Source organism: Phodopus roborovskii, unplaced genomic scaffold, assembly GCF_943737965.1.
Source record: "Phodopus roborovskii unplaced genomic scaffold, PHOROB, whole genome shotgun sequence".
NCBI lineage: Eukaryota > Metazoa > Chordata > Mammalia > Rodentia > Cricetidae > Phodopus > Phodopus roborovskii.
In genome coordinates this window covers 36,743,703-36,769,813 of record NW_026126410.1, presented here as the reverse complement: position 1 = coordinate 36,769,813, position 26,111 = coordinate 36,743,703, and the positions used below count along the sequence as shown (strand labels likewise).

The 26,111-nt window shown below is 46.0% G+C and overlaps 1 protein-coding gene across 1 annotated transcript; it reads left to right on the top strand.

Annotated features, from left to right (window-relative positions):
• The first annotated feature begins 691 nt into the window (after positions 1 to 691).
• On the top strand, positions 692 to 25,577 carry Otulinl (OTU deubiquitinase with linear linkage specificity like). The gene is made up of 8 exons (XM_051182597.1): positions 692 to 858; positions 17,516 to 17,675; positions 17,762 to 17,793; positions 17,898 to 17,989; positions 19,451 to 19,600; positions 21,853 to 21,981; positions 23,195 to 23,464; positions 24,340 to 25,577. The coding sequence occupies exons 1-8, from the start codon at positions 798 to 800 to the stop codon at positions 24,511 to 24,513; spliced, it is 1,068 nt and encodes a 355-aa protein (XP_051038554.1). The 5' UTR covers positions 692 to 797; the 3' UTR covers positions 24,514 to 25,577.
• The last annotated feature ends 534 nt before the right edge of the window (positions 25,578 to 26,111 follow it).

Sequence of the window (26,111 nt, the reverse complement as noted above, 5' to 3'; positions counted from 1 at the left end):
ATTAGGAAATTAGGAGCAAAAGAATCACTTGTCTTTTTCTTGTTGGGTCATTTGCCTCTCTCTCTCTCTCTCTCTCTCTCTCTCTCTCTCTCTCTATCTCTCTCTCTCTCTCTCTCTCTCTCTCTCTCCCTCCCTCCCTCCCTCCTTCCTTCCCTCCCTCTCTCTCCTCTTAAGAAATTATTTTCTAGAGCTTCTTTCCGTCAAGAAAGCACTTGTTCCGTCCCCTAGCAGTTCCAAGCATGTACTAGCCGGTTCTGCTGACCCACGAAGTAAAGGCGAGGAAGCCTGCCCCCACGTAGTGGACTAGACCCCGGGGAGTGCAGATGCTTCTGGATGCCAGTTTGTCACTCTCTGGCGCAGACCGAGGTTTGTTCCTTGGCCGGGAGGGAATCGAGGCGCCACGGAGTCCTGGACGGGGGTCATCGGTCCCTCTGCCCATCGGCGGAGCCGGGAGAGGACACGACCGGAGCAGGTGGAGCGCCCCGGGTGTCCCGGGAGGAGCTCCGGTGGCCGAGGCGACGCCTTCTCGGCAGCGCTCGGCAGCGCTCGGCTGGGCTTCGGAGCTCTCCACGTCCCCCACGCCCCCGCGACCTCCACTCGGACCTCTCACGGAGACTCCGCCCCAGGGTCCGCCCCAGCTTCTGACTGGCCGCGGTGCGCGTCAGTCTGCGCTCCAGGGCGGGAACACCGACGCTGTCACGGCGGTTGAGCTCCGGATCGCGGCTGCGGGGAAGCGAAGTGGGGCGCCGGGCTGTAGCCGGGCGGAGCGTGCGCGCGGGTGGAGCCGCGCGGCCCGCATGGAGGCGCCGAGGAGCGCGCCGCGGGAGCGGGAGCGGGAGCGCGCTCGGACCACCGCAGGTGGGCTCCCGGGTGGGTGGGCACGGTGTCGGGAGGGTGTCGCGGCGGCGGGGAAAGGCCAGGGATACCCGGGGTGCTGGTGGAGCGGGGGCGGCTGCAATTCGCGCGTGGCGACCTGGGTGGCATCTGAGTCTCCGCGAACCCGAGAGAGGCGGGGTCCGTCGGCGAGCACCCGGGCGCGTGGACCCGCCGCCCACTGGTGTCTTCGGGGAAAACTGATTTTGTTGTAAACTAAGATACCGGGGGTTCGCGCCTTGCAGAGGATGTGGCCCACAGTTTACAGCATCCAGAATTGTAAACCGCAGAGAACACTCTTGACTTAGAGAACGCACCAAGGGGACAGAATGGCAGCAGGTCGCTGTAGCTGCTCTGGCCCTTACACCACGGGCTGGCTGTCCTGTCTTGGCTCCACAAACCTTAGAGGTGAAGGGTGTTTTTCCTTCCTATCCATCAGCTGTGTTGTTGATTGAGTTCTCATTGTCAGGGGAAATGAGAACTTCTAGGTCTTGATGGGCCACGTGCCCGATCCTGTGTATCTCTCTCTCTACCACACCAGGAATGTGAGCCCAGTGAAGCCTAGCAGCATGTGTTCTCACTTTGGGAGCACTTGTGGGGTTGTTGGACACCAGCAGTGCATCTTAATTGCTGGTCTAGGTCCCAGCAGGAGTTTCTAAGTGACACAGCAATGTGTTGAGTGTAGTAGAGACAACACTGTTCTAGGAGTCGAAACACTAGACGTCAGACCACCCTAGAGTATCTAGGTGGGAGTTAACAGCTATTCAGAACAATCACTCATTCGTGAAATAAGTGTGCTCTACAAGTTAATGCCTATGGCCTCTCCTGGCCTAGAAGTCTGTGGTTGACATACCTCTTCCCTCAAAAGTTTGGAGAATGAACTCATATTTTTAACCTTTATGCACCCCGGGTTATTATAAAATTAGCCAAATATTTCCTGTGGGTGTATCCAGTTAAACATTTTTATTTTATTCCTTTCTTCCCTTCTCCCTGCCTTAGTTTGTCAGAGAAAGGAAAGTTGGAAACAGAGGTAAGGACACAGCTGGAAAGGGCTGGTGAGGCTGCATAACGCCTGCTTTGGTGTAACATAACCAAGAATTTTTCTCTCTCTGCACGGAGTTTAAAGTGTGTCTGTGCTGTGAGCCCAGAGAGTCCTTTCATTTCTTCCGGTCTGTGGGGTCTGCAGTTTGTTTGCAGAAGGTGAGACTCAAGGATCAGATTATGGGAAATGTTCTCCTTCAAAATATAACTGCCAAGGACTTGGGAGCCTAAGATGCTCGTTATTGCTAGGTCTATTTTGTAGGGGTTGAGGGGAGACCCAGTGGTTTTAAAGTCATTTACTCAAGCTGAGATGGAGACAGCCTGCTATTTGCTAAGAGAGAAACATAGATTCACCATTAAGATAATTAGTAACAGCTGGGCTGTGGTGGAACATGCCTTGAGCTTGAAGTCAGCCTGATGTACAGAATTCCAGGACAGCCAAGGCTATGCAGAGAAACCATGTCCTTGAAAACCAAAAAAAAAAAAAGTAACCCTTGAAAGATACCAAAGAGACACCAGAGAACTGTTAGAGACTTAAAAAGGGGTTTGGGGTAACCTTTTAAAACTATTGTTAAAGTGTTTTAGTACTGGAAGTCACAGGACACACATCTCTGTATAATATTACTAGAAAGATACCCTTAGAATCTCCAACAAGGAAGAGGCATCCTGCTCCAAAGCCTAGAGAAGTCACCATCACCTGTCAGAAGGATATGATGGCACTGTACACTAAGTTCATCTTTCGGCATCTTTGGCAAACCTCTGTGTGTTGAGGATGACATGTGTTTTTCCCTACATCTCTTGCTTCATGGTCCTTAACTGTTGGAGGGTTTGAGGCACTGCTGTGGTATCACTCACTGCTGCCCCTAAGAGTCCTGGCAAAGGACACATACTCAGCTGTGTTCTGAAGAGCTACTCAGCTCCTGGGTGGGCCCAAGGGTGGGCTTGAGAGACAGAATGCCCAGTGTATAATGGGGAAATCCCATGAGCCAGGTCTCATGTTCTAGCCACATTCAAAGCAGCATTGCTTTTATTATTTGTATTATGTGGCTATTGTGGATAAGGTTTTTGTCTGGGGAAAGTATTTTAAAGTTAAACCAAAATTTGAAAAGTAATGACTAGTACTTTCTTTTTTCTTTTTCTTTTTTTGTACTCCTTGTGTGTTAGAGCCACTTACTTTGTATAGAGTTGTCATGGCTGTTTGTGGCTCATGGTAAAACCACTAATACTCTGTGCTGCTACTACCACTATCATCCTTCCTTTTATTGTTTAGTTACTGATTGTTTAACTCTATGTTAAGAAACCAGTGGAGATCCCCCACCTCATATAGATTATTTGGATAACTAAAAGGTATATTCCAAATATTCTGGGTTCCCTTATGCCCAAGCCCTTCACCAGGCACTGACCTTGTTGGTGGAGGCAGCCTGCTTCAGGGGTGATCACAGGTAGTCACAGGGCAGGTAGGTGAGTTCAGATAGTGAGCTTGTCCGTGTTCACAAAGAGAGGCCAACTGGGAGAGTTATCAACCAAGTGAGAAGTGATGCCCATGGTGTACATGCTCCTTACGTCCATGGGATCTACTGAGGATGGGTGCTTATTCTGGAACCAGTGGCTGCAAAGCCACTGGCCTCAAGGAGCTGCTTGGTGAGTGGGGTGGTCTGTCCATTGATAACAGGCCTGAGACAGATATGTGGGGGTGTCCCAAGTCCTGGTTATAATGGCAAGGAAGTATTTTCCTTCTTTGAAAAAAATAGTTTAAGGACTTAAAGGAAAAAGAAACCCTTCTGTATCACACACACACAAACACACACACACACACACGCGCGCGTGCGCGCGCACTGGAATGTTTTAAAAACTAAGAATCCACAGTTGTCATGTTTTGCTCTTTGTCCCACTCCCACACTTCTCTTACATACTGAGATGATGAGCCAATGACATGTATCCTATTTTAAGCCTGTGTTTTATCTAGGTAGAGATCCTTGACTGATGTAGGTACTGGTGGGAAAATGTCTTTTTACCTGTCTTGGATGGCAAAACAGAGTTCTGTTCACCAGGGAGACCTCTGGTTCTCAAGTGGGGTGAACACAGTGGTGTTGGGCGCTTGTGTTGTCTACATGCTAAGCAGAGAGACAGCAGCCATAGAGGCAATAGACACATGAGCAATTCTTCCAGCCATTGTTCTGTGACATTTGGAACCATTGTAGAATATGTAGAGAGCTTCCAGTTCCAAGTAGCTCCATGAGGCAAACACTGGCCAAGGTCTCTACTTATAACAGATTCTTAACCATCATCTACCTAGTCCTGTTCTGAAACAGTCTTGGTGTCTGTCTAACCAAGCCCCGAAGTCCCCAAGCCCTCTTTGTCACACTGAGCCTATTCTCAGGGAAAAGGGCAAGTGCCATTTTTATACCACTGTTTTGGGTGAGGGGACTTACAGGCAGGGTGTCTAAGCTTCCCATGGCTATATGGTTCTTTCTTTATGGCTACTAAAAGCCACCAACTTTTGGGGGTTGGTAGACTGGTGTATTCTGCTGGAGGTTCTATCTCTCCTGTCCACATGACTCATCTAATGAATGTACAGTTACTTAGAAAATTTGTTTTCAAAAGCTGAGGTTGTGCCCAGCATGGTACCCTACCACGTCTTTAATCCCAGCACTTGGAGTCAAAGGCAAGTGGGTCTTCATGAGATCAAGCCCATCCTGGTCTACATAGCAAGTTCCAGGCTAGCCAGGGTTCCATGGTAAGACCCTGTCTCAAAAAGAATTGAACTTGTGTGCCCATTTGTTTGGTTGCAGTTAATTTCGTGGAACACTGATGTTTCTTTATAACAAGTTAGCAGGAATGTTTTTGTGTGTGTTCTTGTTTTCCCAGTACCCTTTTGTTCTAGACACAGTATAGAAAGGCAACAACAAACTTTCCTGTTTAATTGTAGGCAAAGCAAACAGGTGGCATTGTGTTTAAATTAAAAAGATGGTAAAAAGTTTATATTTATCTCCAAGAGTTGAAAAACACCATCTGTCGTTACTGTTGCCAGGATTCCTAGGAAATAAAGAGTTCAGGAAGTGCAGAACATAAAATATTATGGCTGGTATAGTTCTGAATTATGAATTTCATAGCAAATCTCTCGTTGCTATATTAGCCACGTGACTACAGCATTTTTTTTTTCTAGAAAGCCCTCCCCAGCTGACACAGAAGAGGAATATTGTTGAAAGTTGAGGGCTGGGGGAGCTTGGAGAAAATTCAGTTGATAAGAATTTCCCTGCAAACAAGAAAACCTGACTTTGGGTCCCCAGCATCCACACTAAAAAGCCAGAAACAGTGGTGTGCACTTGTAACCCTGGTGCCGTGGAGGCTGAGATAGGGTCCCTGGGGCGTGCAGGGCGTGCAGGCTAGCTGAGTACCTGAGCTTGATTAAGAAAGGCACCTTATATCAGCCTATGACCTAAACACACACACACACACACACACACACACACACACACACACACGCAAGGGAAGGGAGGGAGAGAAAAAGAAGGGTTGTGTACTAGCATCCCATCATTGTGGAGACAAGCTCCCTGTCCTCTGTGGAGGTAGGGCAACCTTCTTGGATACATGCCAGTTTCTGAATGTCGTGGGACTCTGGGTGGCCCTAGAGCTGGTGGTGGAAACTCACTGGAGTTGCAGTCTAGGCTAATGCTAGAGTGCTTCCCATAGCGTGTAGTCTCCCAAGTTTAACAGAAGTGAACTAATCCTTTCCTGCCTGCTGCTGACACACCCCTTGGTCTTAGGATAGCACCTGTTACACTGAGAGAATATTTTTATGATCTGTGACAAGAAAACCTCTGCTGACCTTCGGGCTATGTGAAGTTACAGGGAAGCAGTGCCCCTGAATTGGCCACTTAGATGGGTTAAATTCTGCAGTGACCAGAATGGCCAGTAAGAAAAGAGGAAGTGGGAAGAGTTGGGGAGACAAATGCAGTCATCCACCACCTCCGTGTGAAGTGCAGACGGCAGCAGTGCCAGCTTGGTGCTGCTTTGCTTGGTGTTTGCAAATGTAGCTGAAGAGTAGGTGGGCTGCTCACCTCGGAACGGGAATATGACGAGTGAACTAAATAATACAAACGCCAAGTCCCGTACTCTTACACCTGAGACTGTGTAGGACTCCCACATAGCAATCCCTTCCTCTGAGTATGAAAGTGAAAATCACTTCAACCGAAAGGGTTTACATCATACTGTATCCATAGTACATTCGTCTGTTTTGTGTTTTAAATATTATTTGTTCAACTCAAGTTTGGGCTCTTAGATAATCTTTACATTAGAAGACTGTCGCCTGCCTTGTGCCTTCTCCCAGACAAGCCCCACCGACAGTAGTTCCCCCCCCCCCCAGTTCTTCTCTCTGTGTGCACAAGGCTCTTTATCAGGACCAATGCATTCAGGACAACTGGTTATTGGATGGGTCTTCTGTCCAAATCCAGGGCATCCCTGTGGCGCTAGCTTTGAATAATGTTTTGAGCTTGGTTGGAGGTTCACAGCTATTTAAAATCCTGTACCTTGTGCACCAATGTATTTATCCCTCCAGCACAATACCCAAGCATGCTGAAGGGAAGAAGTATCTGGAAGAGGGGAGGTGGTGAGTAGCAGGCTGGCCTCCTCAGACCCATTCCCAGGGGAGGCAGCTGAGGCCCAGGCACATGGCTCGCTGGGGCCAGACTCTGAGTTCCCTCCAAATTCCATGACATTCTCACAGGTAACCACTTCACATTCTCACTTCCCACTTTGGACTTACGTGGGGTGTACTATTAAAGGAAGAGAAACACACTGGTGGCTCACACTTCTGACTTGCTGGAAGACTAGCAGGCTAGGTTTAGGTATAGTGGGTAGGAGAACACCACCAAATGAATGAATACAGATCCTCTTCTATGTTGGAGCTCAGTAGCAGCAGCTAGCTCCCCAGGCCTGGGATGGAGTCCATGGTAGCTGGAGTCTAGGGGCTTTTCAATTTGTTTCTGTTTCTCTTCTGTTCTTTCTGCTGTGTTTCTACACTGAATGTGTTCCCCCTACCTCCCCCTCACCCCGTCTCTTTTCATACTGAAACATGGATCATCAGTCATCACATTTACATTCCAGTTATCAGAGAGGAAGAAAACGAGGAACCGGTCACTCTTGATGAATCCTTTCTGTTTTTTCCCCTCTCTTTCTCTCTCTCTTCCATCCCCCCATCCCCCCCCCGTGTGTGTGTGTGTGTGTGTGTTTTGGGGCTGAGGCTTCATGTAATTTGGGCTAATGCTGATCTCTTTATGTGGCTGAAGATGGCCTTGAACTCCTGACCCTCCTGCCTCAGCCTCTCCAGCCCTAAGATTCCAGGTGTTCTCCACTATTCCTGGCTGATGACTCGGTTTGAAAGTTGAGCACTCTGTTCCATGTACAGTCCACTAGCACAGCTGTACCAGCATCCAGAGAGGATGGAGCAGGCCTTTCCCATGAGAAGCCATTGGCCCCCATTAAGGTTCAGTGTTCTGTCTCTGTGATGGGAGAGAATAGACTCAGGGTAAGCTGGCTAGACCATGCCACGGAGACCTAAGTGCTGGATCCTGAGCTCACAGGTGCACTGGCTCATTTGGCCTGCATTTACTAACCATCTTCTCTGGGCCCAGAGCATGAAGAATGCAGGTAGCCCCAGTCCTTAAGCTGCTCACAGTGGAGGGAGATAGGCCATCAAACACAAACACATCTGTAAACCCACAGATGCTGGGAAAGGACATCATGTGCCTTGCTGAAGAGAGTGGGTTTGCTAAGCCCAGGATTGGCAATGGGCCAGACAAGTGACATTTGAATTGAGACTGGAAGAAAGTGTGACCTAGGCCATGGAAGAATGTTCCAGACGGAGGGAAGAATGCAAGCAAAGTACTGGTAGGGGAGTGCTGGGAGGCACCAAAGGCCGGGCAGGGAAGAGGGAGCCAGGATGGTGACCAGCCATCCTGACATGCCCAGAACTCAGGCATGTGGCAGATATGTGACTTGCAGAGCTAAGACTGGGAGAGTCCCAGGAACACTGAGATGAGTTGGCCCCCGCCATGGGTTATCACAGTGGTATCTCTTCCTTCATTACTATTTCAGAAAAGATTCTTTTTGGTTAGAATAGTTCTGCTATAAAGGATTGACTTGTAAGCTGAGTGAGCCTTTCACTCGGCAGAAGGGAGGGAGCACAGGACAGACGAACATTCAGCTGTAGTTAGAGCTCTGGGCAGTGCTAATTGTCTGTCTGGGTTTGTTTCTCCATTGGCATTTAACTGGAGTCTGGTGTGTTTGAAGGGACAGAAATGGCTGGGGATGGAGGGAACCCTTGTGCTCTGTTTTCCAACACTGTTGGTATATTGATACCGCCTGGAAATGTCAAGGGAAGGATGGGCACAGCCCAGTCAATCAGCCCGAGGGCAAGCCGGCCTGACTGCTCCACAACAGGGCCCTGCAGTATCAGTGTGCATGCAGGTTCCAGTTTTCCTCATAGGACACAATCCGACTTCAGAGGAACTGAGTCCATATCTAAGAAACCCCGAGGTGATGCTAATGTCCCTGCTCTATTGACAGAATGGTAATGCTCTACTGGGGTTTGGTGAATTTGCCTTTGAGGCTTTAGGCTTATTTATGGAGAGCAGAACATAGATGTATGCACGGTAGATGAGTCTTTGGGTGAAGATAAGCTAAAGATGGGAAAGATAGACAGTGGGTCTTCTGCCAGTGGGCTTCCATTGAGCCCCACTTGGGGAAGATCTTGACTTCTCAGTTAGACCTAGGGTGTGGTTGGGTGTTCCAAGCAGCTGCCACACTGACAGGCACATGTATTCTTGGTTACTGAACCCGTTCCTGAGGCCTCTGGTTAGGAATGTTCCATAGTGGACACGCCCTTCTTTTCCTTTCCCACTCCTGGTCTACAGGTCTTTATTTCTCCCTCACTGGCTGTCAGGATGTGGGTATTTCCTATCAATAAGACCAGCCATGGTCAGATCTCCAAAACAGATGATAACATCTATCAATCTATCAACTTTTTTTTTTTAATGACATTCCACACTAGCTCCAGAATACAAAGCAGATTTGGGGAAGGAAAGCCAATTAGAAGGATTAGTAGCTATTACCAATAGTACCCAATGAGTCTGGTCACTGGGAGGATTGCCACCATCAGAGTGTGACTTCAGTGTCATGCTCATAAATAATCACATTAGACTATAGCAGTCTAATACTAAGGCTCGAGGGTAACTTAGACAGGCCAGTGACATGAGACCTAACAGGGGTAAACAGTGGGCCCTGCCTGGCTCTCAAAGCACAGGATCTGCACACATGATGCAGATAACCCATCCCATATGCTGGCTGGAAGTTTGGACACCACTGTCAGAGGGTGAGGAAAGCATTAATTCCCCTCAGAGGCAGAGAAATAGAACCTGTGTTTGGCTAGATGGGCTTTCTCACCATCCCTTAGATGGACTCACTTCCTAAATGCCAGGCATTCCTCTTAGGAAGTCAGTGGGCTTATACTCCACCTCTACAGATTGTTAGTTCTGCAGAAGAGAGGAGGGCCAGGGCTGAGCAACCGGAGAGAATCTTCTAGACTCTCTGCTCTCAGGAAAGAGCAAAGAGAGAGAAGGTGGTAGGAGCCATGCCCGTCATCTAGGAAGTCTTTCCACCTGGGATGTTGAGGACTATTGACTGTGGGCTCTGACCCTTCTCTCCCTTCAGAAGATGAAGCCCTAGCACAGGACCAAAGGACTTCAAGTTGACACCCAGATTTGGGAATGGCAATCTATGGCCTCTTGGGCTTTTATTGGGTTGCAGCTGTGCAACACATGATCCAATCTCAAGATGCAGTGATTCAAATATCATCAAGGGCAGAGTTTGGCAAGCCATAGGTTTTAGGTCTCTGAAGAGAACAGTCAGTGGAAGACAGGGATGTAACTAGGGTTGAGGGCACCCTACCTGAGTCAGAACATGAGGTTCAAGTTTTGACTCCTATTTCTTTTCTCTGGGCTTCAGTGTGTTCACCGCAGAAAATGAAGCAAGTATGACACAGCTCCTTCCATGAGCAGAACTACTGTGGATGGAGACCCAGAACTGCTTCTTGTTCCCACTGTGATCTTTCTATTGTGTATGATCTTGTCTCCTCAAGCAGGGGACCTTCCTCAAACAGCCTTGCCCTTGAATCATCAGTTATTCATTTGAGGAACACTGATTGGCACCAGGACTGGCTAGACAGATATATGGGTTCAATGGGGTGTTCTTTATCTATGTTTTTTTTATTTTTGTTCTCCTCCCCCCACCAGCACTGGGGTTTGAACCTAGTTCCCCATGCATGATAGGCAAACACTCTATCTCCAGCCATCCTTGAACTTTAGAAATCATGATAAACTTATTTTCTCTATATATATAAAAAAGTACTATTAAAAGATTCAGCATTAGTCTTAGAGGAGTTTTCAGGCTAGTAGATAAAGCTATCATAGGTGCACAGAACAGGCCTGTGGTGTGTACAGGAAAGGTTAGTGTGACAGAAGAGCCCCTCCTCATGGACAGGATAAACTGCAGTGTGCACGGAGTGGGCCTGAAGCATGCCAAGAGAACTGAGTGTACTCTGAGGCCTGGGAGCCCTCTTCTGCCTAATGTGCTGGCTGGATTCAAGCCTTGGAGGTGCAGCAGAATTCTAACGCTTGGTCTGTACTTCTGTGGAAGACGGAGAAAGCTGACCCATGAAAGGAGTCAGATTTACTCTTTAAGACTCCAAGTAATCCGCATTGCAGACTACGGTCACAGATCTGATCCTGTGTCAGCCCCCTGATTCAGACCCACGAGGGCCTTTGCTTAGGACATAGCATATTGACTGAGAACCTCAGTAATAGACCTTGGCCGCCTGCATTGGCCTCCCTTGCTTTCCTTGCCTTGCTAGCTCCTCTGTCCTGTGACCTTAGATCACACTCACAGCCCAGTAAAGCTTTCCCAGCCTGACCTTTGCTGCTTTTCAGCCCTGTTTCTGCCTCATGGAGGACCTTGGTGGGCTCCAACTGTCTGAGTCCATCTGGGAGTCTCTGCTGCCAGTGGCGGATGGGAGTCTCTGCCAGTGCAGTCCAGCTGTTGGGACAGTGGTGGATCTGTTGAACAGCCTAATCTCTGTTGATAGAATGAAGATAGACTTATCAATAGGGAAATGATCAGGAAAGGGAAGTAGATGCCTACAGAAGGGAGTGTGTTCCCAGCAGAGAGGTAGGCAAGCCCTGGCCATGGCGGGTGCCGGTGAGATTGGAGCAAAGACTTTGCTGAGCAGATCCTGGTGGGATGGTGCTGCTTCATGTTGTTTTGATCCAGCCTCAATTCATCACCATGTATTAACCATTGGGTCATGATTTAGGGCCATCTAGGCTATGTGATTTGTTCAAAGTCTTGAATATAAGAAATGGCAGATGAAGACAAGCCCCCCCCCCCACCGCCCAACCACACACACCTCATTTTACAGTCACTTGTCTCCCTCCCTGGCTGTGCTACACTCCCACAGTTTCATCGGAAAAGAATGATTACTTTGCTTTTTTTAATGTTACCCTGTCCGTACCTACAGCTTCTGTGTTTTCATTGCTGGTGGGATGTCAAACCCTACCATAGTTAGAAAATTAAACTTAGCTTTAAGATGACAGGTCACTTTTGACAGTCCTGTAAGATCGGCAGGGTGAAACGACACATCTCCGACTTACAGTGTTCTTAAGGCACACACACAGACCTCCCTGTGGCAGGCAGGAAGTGATTTCCGGGGGTATTGTGGGTACTTTCAGTTTACTGGGAGTCTAGAGTGAGAAGGCTGCATGGGAGGAGACTGGCCTGCCTGCTTGAGTAGGTTGTGTGTTTCACCGCTCTACATTTTCAAGACAAAAACCTTCCACTTAGTGGTTCTCTTCCTTGGAGAAAATAACATGGGCCTGTAGTTGTTGGCTTTACTGCTTCTCTAAGGGGGAGAGTTGGCCTTTCTTAATTGAGAAGAACTAACACCTGCAATACAAAGTAGAAAAGCTCTCAGCCTCACCATGTCAGTGAGTGACCAAGACAGCTTTCTTCCAACCATAACACCATAACCTTGTTGAGAATATCTGTTGCTTGTGAATTTAAGTTATAGTGTTATAACATGCTGCATTTTATTTAAACATGAAGATCTTACCCACATCTGTTTCAATGCTCCCTCAAACATTAAAACACCATTGCCTTTCCCATCCTTCTAACCCAAATTGTCTAACATTTTTCCTGGCATAGATAGTAGCCACTAATAAACCATCACTGCTTGGGAGGTCGTGGGGCTGTATGCAGATGTGGTGTTGGTGTGTGTAGAGAGATAGAGCCATGATACTGTCCTGTGTAAGACTGGAAGAGGGCTGAAGACATAGCTCACTGGTGGAGTGTGTTTGGTTAGCATGCATGGTTCAATAGTTAGTGGTTCAATCCCTAATACTGGAATGTAGTTGACACTGAAGACTGTGGTAGCCTATGGGGAGGTGGAAAGAAAGAATTATCTAGAACAGCTCTGGAAGTCTCAAGGTGAGCTAATGTTGCTGCTGAACTCGCCCAGGAGACCTGCCCAAGGTTGCTGGGTGGATCTTCACTTAGTTTCTGACTTTTCAGTGTCTTTTACCTTTGTTTTCAGGATATGGTGTTTTCCGCCCCGTTTTGGGTTTCCTGTTTTAATGTTTGAATTTCTGCAGCTTTGATATGTTGTAGAGAATGGAAAAAAAATCTAAGAATTTTACCACTTGTACATATACACTAGAAAAAAAAAAAAAAGACAGAAAAGAAAACCCAAACCTAGTGCCTTCTTATACTTCCAGCCAGTTGTCTCACTTGTGATGGAATGTGATCACAGACCAGGATGTAGGGTTAGATGTTTGTACCTGCTATAATACATCAAGGAGCCTAATGCCTGTTTCCCCTCATTGTTAGGGACACACTTTGGTCCTGGTAGTTTGGGAATACATGAGACATTTGTTTAGGAAGGAAAGAAGGAAGGAAGGAAGGAAGGAAGGAAGGAAGGAAGGAAGGAAGGAAGGAAGGAAGGAGAAACTCATTGTATAGCCCAATGGTTCAGTATGAAAAGAGAATTTTGCTTTTTGTGTCTCTTGATAGGCACGAAAGCGATTCATATCCCTGGTTCCTGGCAATGTCTTTCTTCCCAGCCTCCTCTCACATCCCACCCTTCCCAGAACTGTCTTTGCCGAACTTGACCTGCCCACCCTCCCTTTGTTCTCACAGTATGTGAGATGACTGTGCCTGTGGAGGTAGAAAATTCTCTCTCCTTTGCTCTCCTGAGTCCCACTCATGATCTGGCAGCACCCCTTTCTGGGGCAGGGGATGGAAGTTGGTGGTGATCACAGAATTGTTTTTGGTAGGGAGGGGGAACCCTCTTTAACTTATGTCTAAAATGTTATCCCTTTTCAGCTGTGTTTGGAGAAGTGATATTTGACTCAGTAATAGTGCATCAAACTTGTCCTCATATTAATTTGCAGTCTTGCTATGGTGTTTTATTTTTCTATTTATTGGCCCTAAAAGGAGAAAAAGGTGTGTGTGTGTGTGTGTGTGAGAGAGAGAGAGAGAGAGAGAGAGAGAGAGAGAGAATGTGTGAGTGTGTATGTGTGAGTGTGTGTGTTTATGAGTGTGTGTGTGTGTGAGTGGGTGTGTGTGACACACAAATGAGGTCAAAGCAGGATGTCAGGTGTCATCTGTTGATCTTTACTCTCCAGGATGTCGGGTGTCTTCTGTCGATCTTTACTCTCTCGAGATAAGGCCTCTCATTGAATCTGAGCTCACTGTTTTGGCTAGGCTGCCTAGCAAGTAAGCCACTGGTGTCTGCCTGGCTTTGCTAATGCTGGGGTCACAGGCACACATGACAGTCGGTGTCTAGCCTTTGTGTGGGTTCTGGGAATTCAAACACAGGTCCTCATGCCTGCATAGGAGTGCTCTTACCCACTGAGCCTTCTCTCCAGCTCTGGAAGAGGATTTACATTTATTCCCATTTACTTGTCATTCTTATTACAGTGCTGATTTGAAAATGCATTCAGTTTGGTAATCTCAGATAGGAGGACAGCCAAGTGCTCAGGCAGGCAGCTCCCAGAACTACATGGCTGCTGCCTTTGAATACTGGCTCTGCCATTTGTTGGCCAACTCCTATTAGGTAGGTGCTTAATCTTTTTGTTCCTGACAGTCCTCTAATCTACAAAGCAAAGGTGATTATAGTAACCACAATGAAAATAGCAGCTAGTGTTTGTTGTGTGCTTAGTGAGAAAGATACTGTGGCCAGGCCTTCCCTGACATTTCCTTGAAGGCCCACAACAGTTTTGTGCCTTCTACCTTGTGACGGTAAAATGCACAAGCAGTTACTGTGCACTGGGATTCATTCTATACTGTCTTCTTTCCTAGATTTGGAGATGGAGGTAGAGGGAGGTTCCACTGAGGACTTGGAGCTCCTCTGTGGCACTGTGGGGCTCACAGGCAAGAAGGGGGTAATTTATGAATTAGAGGGAGGTTCCACTGAGGACTTGGAGCTCCTCTGTGGCACTGTGGGATCCACTGGCAAGAAGGAGGTGATCCATGCAGCACACCCAGCTACTTTGTTGAAATGAGACAGAGTTCTTCCTACTCTTAATATACAAGACTTGCTCCTAGTAACATTGTCAGAAAACAGCTTGTATGGATCCTTACATAGCTGTGCTTACCTGCCATCCTGCAAAGTTCCATCCTACTTACCTACCTCTGGATGACTCCCTTGTACCCACACCAGAGCCCCATGGCCATGCTCCTTCACCCTTTGTGGCCTGGATTACTTAACTAAAAAAATGTGAGCACATAAGATATGGGGTCAGCTAATTGTCGCTCAGCCTATAAATGAATCAAACACAAGAAGAACAGTTATCTGCACTGGGTTGTCAGGAAAAGCCTTATTCTGAAGAGAGATGTCCCAAGGGGCTGGGTGGTCCCTCCCATGGCATCTGACAGCTGAGTAGTGTTTATAGCAGTGACTGCAGGCTCTCCACTGGCCCTAACACCTACACAGGCACACCAGTCTGTGAATAGTGTCAGATACTGTACAAAGTCCCACCATTAAAAAGAAATGTGACTGGCATGTGCATAGTGAAGACACTCATTCTCTGATCAGTTCAGAAACACACCCTACATCAAGCAGTCCCAGGACTGGGTCCTCTCAATGTGGCGGGAGGGGTGCTCCCTGACCAGTTTTGGAAGCTAGCACCTATCAGAACTGACAGTGTGCAAATCCTGATCCAGTATTTCCTCAACTTTGAGTTATCTGTAAAGACAAGCTGCCAGGACTCCTTAGGGGATGTTAGTAATGGATGCTGAATGCTTGCCCATGCATTGTTTGTAAAGACTGCAGAACTGTCCAGATGTTCATCAGTAGGCAGTACACACAGGACCAGCCATGCTGACAGACTGGGCATTTGTTACAGAGTGTCGTCAAGGCTGGGAAGCATGTTCAAGACACTGGCTTCAACCCCTGATAAGAAGGAAGGAGTCATTCTGTACATACAAATCGTGTGTCATGTTCCATTGTTTTAAAAATATTTTTTACAGGTACCACAAGTTACATATTCATAGATAACCCTATCCTGTGAAAGTAATTGTGTGTGTCAGAATTACCAGTAGAGAAAACCATCTAAAATAATAAAAATCTAAAATTATAGATGTTAAACACAGGATAGCTTTCTTTTAAGAATACTTTTTTAGGATGTTTAAATTATTAAGATTTATTTTTATTAGTTTTATTTAGGAGAGGGAGAGAGAGAAAGAGAGAGAGAGAGAATACCATGTATGTACAGGTGTCTACAGAGGCCAGAAGAAGGTATGAGATTCTTTGGAGCTGAAGTTACAGGTGGTGGTCAGCCATCCAATGTGGATGCAGGGAACCAAACCCAGGTCCCTTGGAACAGCAACAGGTGTTCCTAACCACTGAGCAACCTCTCCAGCACCATGGTTTTGTTTGGTTGGTTGTTTTATTTTGTTTGTTTGGTTGTTTTTTGTGTATGTGTGAGTGTGTGCCATGTGTGGACATGTATCAGTGGAGGCCAGAAGAGAGTGTTGGCTCCCCTGGACCTAGAGTTTCAGGTATGCTCAGAACTGGGGTCCTGTGCACTCCTAACCACTGAGCCATCCATCTACCTAACTCCAGCTCTGTGTTTTTAAACAAATTATTAAATCTCTGGGAAATTGTTAATACAATGATTTGAGCAGCCAAATAACTTCTCTAGATAGATAAACATTTTAAAAATCGTCTCTTAAGTAATGGGAAGTATATTTTAAAATTTGCTGGTTGTTATTTTTTTTTTTTTTTTTTTTTGCCTGATTTGTTAGTATATTCTTCCTTTATTGGGAATATAAATACACAGATGACCAAAAATGATGAAATCATAGGTTCCATGCTGATGAGGGTTTTATTGTAGTTGGTCACTGGAATTTTACTCAGTGATCTCCTGTGGAGGAAATTATTTCCAAACAAACCCCAGGAGGTGTGGCCACTGTTCAGAAGTCCTCTTCCTCATTTGTACTTCAGCTTGACACATGCCCAGGCAGAGCATGATGGGCAACCTCCTGGACACGGCAAAAGACAGCAAGCCCATCCTCTGGTCCCTCACCTCTTAGTTTTTTGCCTTGATGGACCAGGAATCATGGTGGGCATTCAAAGCAGCCGCTGATATGGAAAGTGGTATCCGTGCTTCTGCTGACTGGCTCACTCCTGTGTGACTCAAGTGATGCTGTGACCCACACTGCTTCAAAACAGCAACGGGCAATGGGTCACCAGAGCCTACCTGGCATGAACCCAAGAGGTACTCAGCCAGAAAAAGTGTGGGCCCTCACTGTGCTGGAGCTTCTGAACTCCATTTCACCTCTTCCCTGCAGGGTCATCAGCACTTTATAGTCAAGAAAAGTCAGATCAAGATAGTCAGGTGTCATAGCTACACAGGCTCCATCATAGAAACAGGATTTGAAGTCAGGGTTCTGAAGCCCATGCTCCATATGTACATTACAGACTATTAATTTTGCAGAGAAAGATGCTTTGTGTGTGACACTGATCATGGGAGTAATTACATGACTCTTTAATTTTTGGATTTAGTGTTTGAATCCTCTAAAACATGTATGTAGGTCTGGGAGGATGTCTCAGTTGGTAATATTTGCCTCCTAAGCATGGGCGTGTGCTTATAATCCCAGGACTGAAGAGGCAGAGACCGGTGGATCCTTAGGGCTTGCTGGCTGGCCAGTCTAGTCTAGCTTAGTAGGCAAGTTTAAGGCCAGTTAGAGACTGCATCTCAAAGAAAATCAAAGGTGCCTGAGGAATGGTGCTAGTAATTGTCCTCTCTGTCTCTGTCTCTGTTTCTCTCCCCCCCTCTTCCTCCCCCCTCTCTTTCTCTCTCACACACACAGTATAACTTTGTACTTCATATTCACATTTATCTGTGTACATACAAACATGCACATATATGTACATACATAAAAACATGTATGAATCAATAATAGGCACTTGGGGGCAAAATTATCCAATGTGTCATAGTCCCTTAAAGCAGATGTATAACTCTGATATGTATGTCTCTTTGTTTTGTAGGAAGTGACCAAGTTCACTCCTGGATACTAGTTACAAGCCAAGTGGTTAGCACTGCCTGGAGAGTAACAAGGGCCTCTGTGATGATGGCCATGTCGCTTCTGTCAGCTTCCCTCTGCTACTTCAGAATGCTGCATCTATATTTAGGGCATCGACTGAAATGGTAGGTCACCCTGCCATCTTTCCTTTTCAAAAACACCCTCACCCTACCAAATGTTTTATGTATAATTGTTTCTTTTATATTTTCAGGTGGATTGGCTATCTTCAGAGAAAATTCAAAAGTAAGTACTTTAGTGCATATATTTCCTCATTCTTAAGGGTAGAGAAGGCTAAAGAAAGGAGAAGAATGGGAGATTCAGCAGCCTGTTATTTCTGTTTTGCCCAGGAAACCTCAGTGTGGAGGCAGAAGTAGATTTACTCGGCTATTGTGCAAGAGAGTGGAAAGGAGAAACACGGCGTGCCAAGCTGATGCGGAAGGTACATCTGCTTGTGGGGGTTAAGGCAGACGGGCAGGGTCTGTGAGAATCAGGGTGCATTCTGTTCCATTTTGCCAAACCTGAAGGTCCACCCGCACCAAATGGGGTATAAGGTAAAGTTGCAGCCCAAGTCCCCCTCCCTAGATGTCTCTAAGATGTTCAGTCAAGCTGAGGAGAGGTGGGCTAATGGGGACAGCTTCAACCGAGTATTTGTCACGCTGAGGATAGAAATCAATTAGGTCTGTCACTTGAGGAAACATGAGAACTGCAATTTCTTCCTTTCTGGCTTCTTAACTTCTGCATGTGCTGTGCAGACTCTTCACTGGAGGAACCAGACACCCTGGCATAAGTACTTTGAGGAGTTTTAGAATGTTCTACTGGACTGATCTTGGTAAATATCCCCAACAGCGCTTCCCACTCCTCTCTTGAGCAAAAAAAAAAAAAAAAAAAAAAAAAAGGAGGGAAAGGTCCAATATACACTTTCCTGCAATCTTAAAACTATGCAGTTTTTCACTGGATTAAGTTGTACTCGTCACCAGCTGCAAATAACCTGTCTTCCAGGATCAGTCATCTAAACAGATGCATAAGAGTCACTTAAAAACCCCATGCACAGGGCCACTGAAGTGGCTCAGATAGAAAGCACTTGCTGTCAGTCTGCTGATCTGGGAGCAGGAGAACTATTCTCCACTTCCAAGTGGCTTGTGTGACCTGCACACATACCCAAACACACATACACACACACACACACACGACCACCACCACACAATATTATTGATGGTACTATAGTGATGATGATGATTATAACAATAAAATTAAAAATTAAATAAGAAGCTGGAAACATGGATCACCTGGTAAGAGTACTTGCAATGTGTACATAGGACCTGAGTTCAGTTCCTGGCACCTATGCCAAGAAGCTTACAACTACCTACCTGTAACGCCAGCTCCAGGGAATCCAACAGCTTGTTTGGGCTTTGTGGGTACCTACACTCATGTGAAAACCCTCCCTCTACACACACATACACACACACTCTCTCTCTCTCCCTTTCCTCCCTCTTTCCCTCCCTCCCTTTCTTTCTCTCAAATACACATCATTTAAAAATAAATCTTCAGCCAGGCATGCCTTTAATCCCAACACTTGGAAGGCAGAGGCAGGCAGATCTCTGTGAGGACAGCTTGGTCTACAAAGCTACATAGAGAAACCCTGTCTCAAAAAATCTAAAATAAATGAATAAATCTTCAAAAAATTGTCTTAACCCAGAAAAAAAACTTTAAAAACTAAAATTACATGTACAGTCATCATGTATCACTGCTCTACTTACGTGAGTTACTTGGGAACCATATCCCTCACTGTGCCACTAAGAACGTCACTCTCAGTGTGGACACTGCTGCTCTGTTCCCTGAGCTCACTCTCACCAGCACCTGATGCAGTGGGGTTCATCAGATCATTCTTGTGTACTGGCAGGCATATGAGGAACTGTTCTGGAGGCATCATATTAAATGTGTTCGGCCAGTGAAGAGAGATAACTACGATGCCCTCAGGTCCGTGTTGTTCCAGATCTTCAGCCAAGGTCTCTCTTTTCCATCGTGGATGAAGGAAAAGGACATTGTGAAGGTATGATTCCCCACTGGGAACATGGTCATGTGGGGGCTACAGGTCCTGGCTGGGTAGCTTTGTGCTCAGGATCCTCATGCTGAAGGAGCATTGACAGGCGTTTAGCTGATTCCCTCTGTCATTTGCAGATAAATCATCTCCCAATGCTGGCATTCTCAATTTTGTTCATTTTTAATGCTCTCAGCTTTTCTTGGGGGGGGGGACATTTGTCCTTTGTAATTAAGGAGGTCCGGTGACATGAACCTTCTTACTATAACATAAATGTTTCTTAACAGATGCATACAGATCGTAGCCACCACCCGAAGGTTCTCTCATGTATCTCTGTAGTCAGTTGTCCCAAAACACAATTCCTAATCTGTTTTCTGTCCCTATGGTTTGCTGGTCCCAGTGTCACAAGAATGGAATCATCTATTCAGCCTTTCTAATCTGGCTGCCTTCCCATAGCAACGAGCATCTGCATTTCCTCCCTGCTGTTCCACAAATGTAGAAGTCATCTTTTTGCTCCTTCCTGACAGTCCTTTATATGAACAAAACAAGCTTGACTCACAGTTCAAGGGCATCTGGTTTGTTTCCAGTGCTTAGCAACAATGAACAGGGCCATTAGGAATTGTCTTATATGGGGTTTTATAAGTATGACATCTGTTTCTTTCAGGCAGTGTCTCAGGAGTTAGATTCCTGGTGGTATGGGAGGTGTATGCTTAACTTTCAGAGAAACTCTCACATTGCTCTTCTTTGCATTCCCGCCGTATAGTATTAAGAGTTATAGTCGCCCCATATGGCTGGTCACCAGCATTTAGTATTGTTGGGTTTGTTTATTTTTGGCCATTCTACTAGGTATGTTTTTTTTTTCTTCTTATTCATTTGTGTGTGTGTGTGTGTGTGTGTGTATGTATGTGTGTGTGTGTGTGTGATGTGGGGGAAGGGAGCACACCATAGTGCATGTGGAAGTCAGAGGACAATCCTGTGGAGCTGGTACTCACCGCCCACCTCTACATGGGCTCCAGAGATTGAACTCAGGTCATCAGATTTGTACAGCAAGCTCCATTACCCACTGAGCCATCTTGCCAGCTCTCATTTGCTTTTAATGAGTAGATGCTGAGTGTCTTTTCATGTACCTGCTTGTGAATCCCTATCATCTTCTTGGAAAGTTCATTTTTGTTCATTTTTATTGGATTGTTGTCTTCTTATTGTTTTGAAATCCTTTACATATTTTGAATATGAATGCTTTATTGGATATGTGATTTGTAGATGTTTTCTTCCAGTCTATTAATTTTATCATTTTCTTAATAATTTATGGCAATATATTCTTTTGTACTTATCTTATGTATATGGGTGTTTTGCCTACATTTATGTTGACACACCATGTGCATGCAGTGCTGGTAGCAGGCAGAAAAAGACAATGGGTCCTATGAACTGGAGTTAAAGACAGTTGTGCTCAGACCTGAACCCAGGTCCTCTGGAAGAATAGCAGGTACCCTTAACTGCTAAGACATCTCTCCAGCCCCAGCCATATATTCTTGATGAACAACATGTGAATTCTTGTTTGGATTCTGTTTGCCCAATTTAGGCAACAAGCAATATGAAGTATCCACATATATGGTCCTGTGTGTTCTGTCTCCTTGATACCTTTTATTTAAATTTGTTTTCAGTAGTTCTGTTTCATAGCAAATACTTGTCAAATAAGTGTTGTATGCTAACTCTGCTTCAAGTTAACTAGAATAAAGAACATGTCAGAAATCCTGTGTTCAAACCTCAAGCTTGTGGGATAGGTTTGTATAGACATCATAGTCTAATCTTTGCATAGCCCAGAATTTAATTCAGGGCTCTGTGAAGTTAATGACATTGTTGTTCATTTATAGTGGATGATGAGACAAAGTCCATTCTCAGCTGATGAAGGACAGCCAGGTTGGGAAGCATACTGCACCATTGTATACCCCATCTGCTACTTGGTGTGCCTGCTTTTCTAATGCCATTTGATTACGGACAGTTCCTAAAGGGTTACATCAAGGGCATATGATATTTTATCTAAAAAACGTTGTTTCTATGGACATAATCCTGGCTTTAGATTTTTGTTCAGACTCTACAACTCACTTAATCCACAAATCTAAAACGAAGATGACTATTGCTTTTCTCTTAACTGACTTTCCGAGGATTGCTGCATGAGATAAGATTGTGTGCTGCTGCTGCATTCCAGATTGTGGGTGCTAAGCACGGAGACACTAATCATTGTTGGCATCTACTTCCTTTTCAAGCTTCCTGAAAAACTACTCTTTTCTCAAGGCTGTAACTGGATCCAGCAGTACAGTTTCGGACCTGAGAAGTATACAGGTTCCAATGTGTTTGGAAAGTTACGGAAATGTGTGGAATTATTGAAGATGCAGGTGAGTGTGGAGGGAGAATAAACATCTCGACCACAACCAGCTCCCTGTAATGAGGGGCAGATCCTGACTCGGCATAGGGAAACAGAACTGAGCGCGGAAGGCCTCCTGCTGGCCTCCGCTTGCTTTCTCTTACCAAGTAGTAAGCCAGAGTTAGTGTTCTGTGTGAAGATAGCCTGGGGTAGAAGCTTCAGGGGCTGCACTGGAGACTGGACAAACGAAGGGACTTTGTTTCTAATATGGTACAAAGTCCAGACCTCAGAAATGCCCTTCTGCAGGCATCCTGCTCACACAGTGATGGCGCAGGTGCAATAAGTAGACCGAAAGGTCTGCCTGACTTAATAATAACAGACTTGGGACCATGGAAAGTGTGTGGAGCTTATCTCTTACTGGCTGGCTTATCTGGGGGAAATGCTTTCTGAGTCATAGTCTCTGAAAAACTGTAAATAGCATATACCCTGCAGGGTTATGGTGAGGGTGTGAGTTAATGCACATAGGTGCTGTGCAGAGTGAGCTTAGGCAGCTCTCTCTCCCACCATTCTTCCCTGCTGTAGCCTTTGGATGACCCCATGACCCCAGGCTTTTTAGAGACCTATTGGACACTTTACCTAGTAGTGGTGTGTTTTGAGAAACTTGATTTTATTTTGTTTCTAATATAAAAGTAAGGTGCTTGTGTGTTAGTCTGATAGCTCAGGCTTCTCATATGCCATAAACTGAGGGCTTAAACAACCAATGATTATTTCTTGCAATTATAAAGGTTTGAAGTCTCAGATCAGGAGCTCAGCAGGCAGTGACATTTGCTGACACCCTCCTTCTAGTTTATAGACAGGTGGACAATTCTTTGTTTTGTTTTGCCATTACCTGGCAGAAGGAGAGCCGGAGATTGCTTGGCTTCCTCTTAGAGGCCCACCTGTCCCATTCATGAGGGCTCTAACCCTCAGAGGCCAATCACCACCTAAAGGCCTCGCCTTTTCAGGCTGCCTCCCTGATCTAAGACATTCAGCACATGAATTTGGGAGGCAGGTGAAAATCCAGCCCATGGCAGTATCCTTATGGTTAAAAAGAATCCAGTAGTCCCAAAAGACAAATGTGAAAATGTAAAATGCTGCCCTCCTCCACTGCCCTGCTGGCTCCCCCTTTCGCTGATTTTGTTAGTACTTCACAAGTTGTACAGTGGTTTGTCCTCCTCAGCTCACCCTTACCCCTGTGTTTGCAGTGGACTGAGTTTAGTGGGATGAGAGATTACCACAAGAGAGGGAGCATGTGCAACATGCTGTTCTCCGACGCCATCCTGGAGTATAAGCTGTATGAAGCTTTGAAGTTCATCATGCTCTACCAGGTCACAGAAATGTATGAACAGATGAAGACAAACAAGGTCATCCCCAGTCTCTTCCGACTCCTGTTTTCCAGGGAGTCCTCATCAGACCCTCTGAGCTTCATGATGAATCACCTGAATTCCATAGGGGACACCTGTGGATTGGAGCAGGTGAGTGGGACTCAACGGTGTGTGATCCAAGATGGCTCGGTAAGGCTTGAACCTGTGGGCCTTTAGGGGTTATGTGTAGTAGTGAGGAAGCCAGCTGCAGAGAGGGGCTGGCTGGGATTGCTGGCCCCACATGTGTGAAAAATTAGCAGGCCTTGTTGCTGGCTACTCTGTCCTGTGAGGTCAAGGACCCTTGGACCAGAGAGGGCTGGTTCATAGAGCCTTGTGACCACACAGATACTAACTGGGAAGAGGCCACTCAGAAAGCCAGATCATTGTGGGGAAGCATTTGGTTACCTGCCACAGATAAAGGTTAGTGACAACTGTAAGGTCAGAGAAAGCCCTTCCCCATGATAAAGGTCTTCCATTTACTTGTTTTTTATCCAACATCTTTACTAAGTCAAATTGGTTAGAAAGCAGTGCAGTTCTTAATAGCAAATGCTCTCCTCCCCTCTCTTCTCCTTTCCTCTTCTCCTTCTCCCCTTCCATCCCTTCCCCTTTCCTTTTCCCCTTTGAGATAAGGTCTCACTCTGTAGCCCAGGCTAGTCTGGAACTCACTATGGAGCCCAGACTGGCCTCCAGCTCATGGCAATCCTGCTGTCTCAGCTCCCCGAGAGCAGAGATTGAGGCTATGAGCCACTGCCCTGGCTTGAGCATTCCTTTCTGATTCTGAACAGTTTCTCCTGATTCCATCTCACTAGACAGACATGGTCCTGCCCTCCTTCCACAGCACAGGCATTTGTCCCTAAGCCATGCCCAGGTGCTTTATGGGTCACTCACTCTGTTACAGAGTGGGTCATTTCATAAACAGTAGCAGACCTCATCGTGGTGGGAGTGTATAAAGACAGTCTGTGACCTGGCTTTCATCTTGTCCCCAGATTGACATGTTTATACTCGGGTATTCCCTTCAAGTAAAGATAAAAGTGTTCCGACTGTTCAAGTTTAACTCCAGAGACTTTGCAGTCTGCTATCCCGAGGAGCCTCTCAGGGAGTGGCCAGAGATCTCGCTGCTGACTGAGAATGACCGCCAGTACCACATTCCCATCTTTTAAGTCTGCGGAAGACTAAGCATCGACTCTTCTCAACGACAGTGGTCACACTTGCACGAGTGTTTCTGAAATACCCACAGTAGCATCTCAGCCAAGGAGGGCACCAAGACCTACGGGGACACCGGGTGGAGAGAGCCAGGGTGTGTTGCCTTTCTCCTTCAGTGATTTCCTCCACAGCAGCTCACATTTGGGCTTTGATCGGTTGGCTTTGTAATAGGAGTATCACAGCATCATGTGCCTTTATACATAGAGAAACTTAATGTGGACAGAAATGGGGAGGGGAAAGGCTGACCTCAGCAGCAGGGACTTTTTTTTTTTAATCTCTGACCTTTGTGTTCTATGGTAAGAATCTCTCTGGGGATTTGGGATGTTCATAAATAAACAGGGCTACGTTTTATAAGCATTACCTTCCTGGGATTCTTTGTTGTTTACTAATTTTCTGGAACTACCTAACTAATGTTAAAATACCGTGTGTGCAAGAAAACCCACAGAACCAGTTAACCAGGGCTCACAGGGGCTCACAGAGACTGAACTGACAACCAGGGAGCCTGCATGGGACTGACCAAGGCCCTCTGCATGTGCATTACAGTTTTGTAGCTTGGTCCTCTTGTGGAAACTCTGTTGTCTGCTTTTGGGATTCATTCCTCCTATGGCGTTTCCTCATCCAGTCCTAATAGAAGAGGAGATGCCTTGTCTCATTGCAACTTGAAGTACCATGGCTGGTTGATGTCCATGGGAGGCCTGCCCTCTTCTGAAGAGAAACAGAGGAGGAATGGATGGAAGGGAAGAGAGGAAGTGTGTGTGGGTGGGGGGAACTAAGAGGAGAGGAGGGAAGAGAAACTTTGGTTGGGATATAAAAAACAAAAAATAAACAAAAATAGTAAACATCATGTGTGTGTTTATATACATGTGAGTTTATATGTACATACATACATGTATTCATATATACACAAACACAACCACTGGTTTGTAATATTGTATAATTTCTTTATATCTACTTTTAGGGGGAAACTGTTGAGTCTGGTCAGTTTATATCAGTTTATTTAAATAAAAGAAGGTAAATCCTATGGATTTAGACAACTGTGTAGTAAGTACTTTTTAAAACTGTCATAAAAACATTAAGCTATACTTTATTTAGTCTTTATTTACATTGCTATTGAGTGAGTAGAATCTTGTGATTGGCTGGGCAACATCTCAGGTACAGAAGGGTCTGTGTCATCCTAGAATCCCTGAGGACTTCAGTTAAACAGCAAAAGAGACTTGAGTGCAGGTGGGACTAATGAACCAGCAATCCAATCTTGAAGGTATCTGTGCACCTGAGCGTTCCAGGTGGCTCTGGTGTGAAGGAAAGGCGTATAAGGAAACGAGTTCCTGCATCACAGCACACCAGCTTTGAAGACAGGAAAAGGCCACAGGCAATGGGTGCTGGGATCTCTACAAACTAGAGAAGAGCAGAGACAGACCTTCCTCCGAGCCCTAACACCATGCTTTTGGCCTACTGGTGTCTCAGTCACACCTCTAACACGGTAGGATAACGGGTTTGAATTTAAGCCTGCTTCTGCTTTGTTTGGGGTAGGGGTGGGAGAGGGTCTCTTAATGCA

Excerpts from the sequence above, each read along its gene's own strand:
- Otulinl (XM_051182597.1), top strand. The coding sequence starts at position 798 with ATGGAGGCGCCGAGGAGCGCGCCGCGGGAGCGGGAGCGGGAGCGCGCT. Across the intron at positions 17,794-17,897 it reads TCTTCAGAGAAAATTCAAAA|GAAACCTCAGTGTGGAGGCA; the intron begins GTAAGTACTTTA and ends TGTTTTGCCCAG. Across the intron at positions 23,465-24,339 it reads ACACCTGTGGATTGGAGCAG|ATTGACATGTTTATACTCGG; the intron begins GTGAGTGGGACT and ends TCTTGTCCCCAG.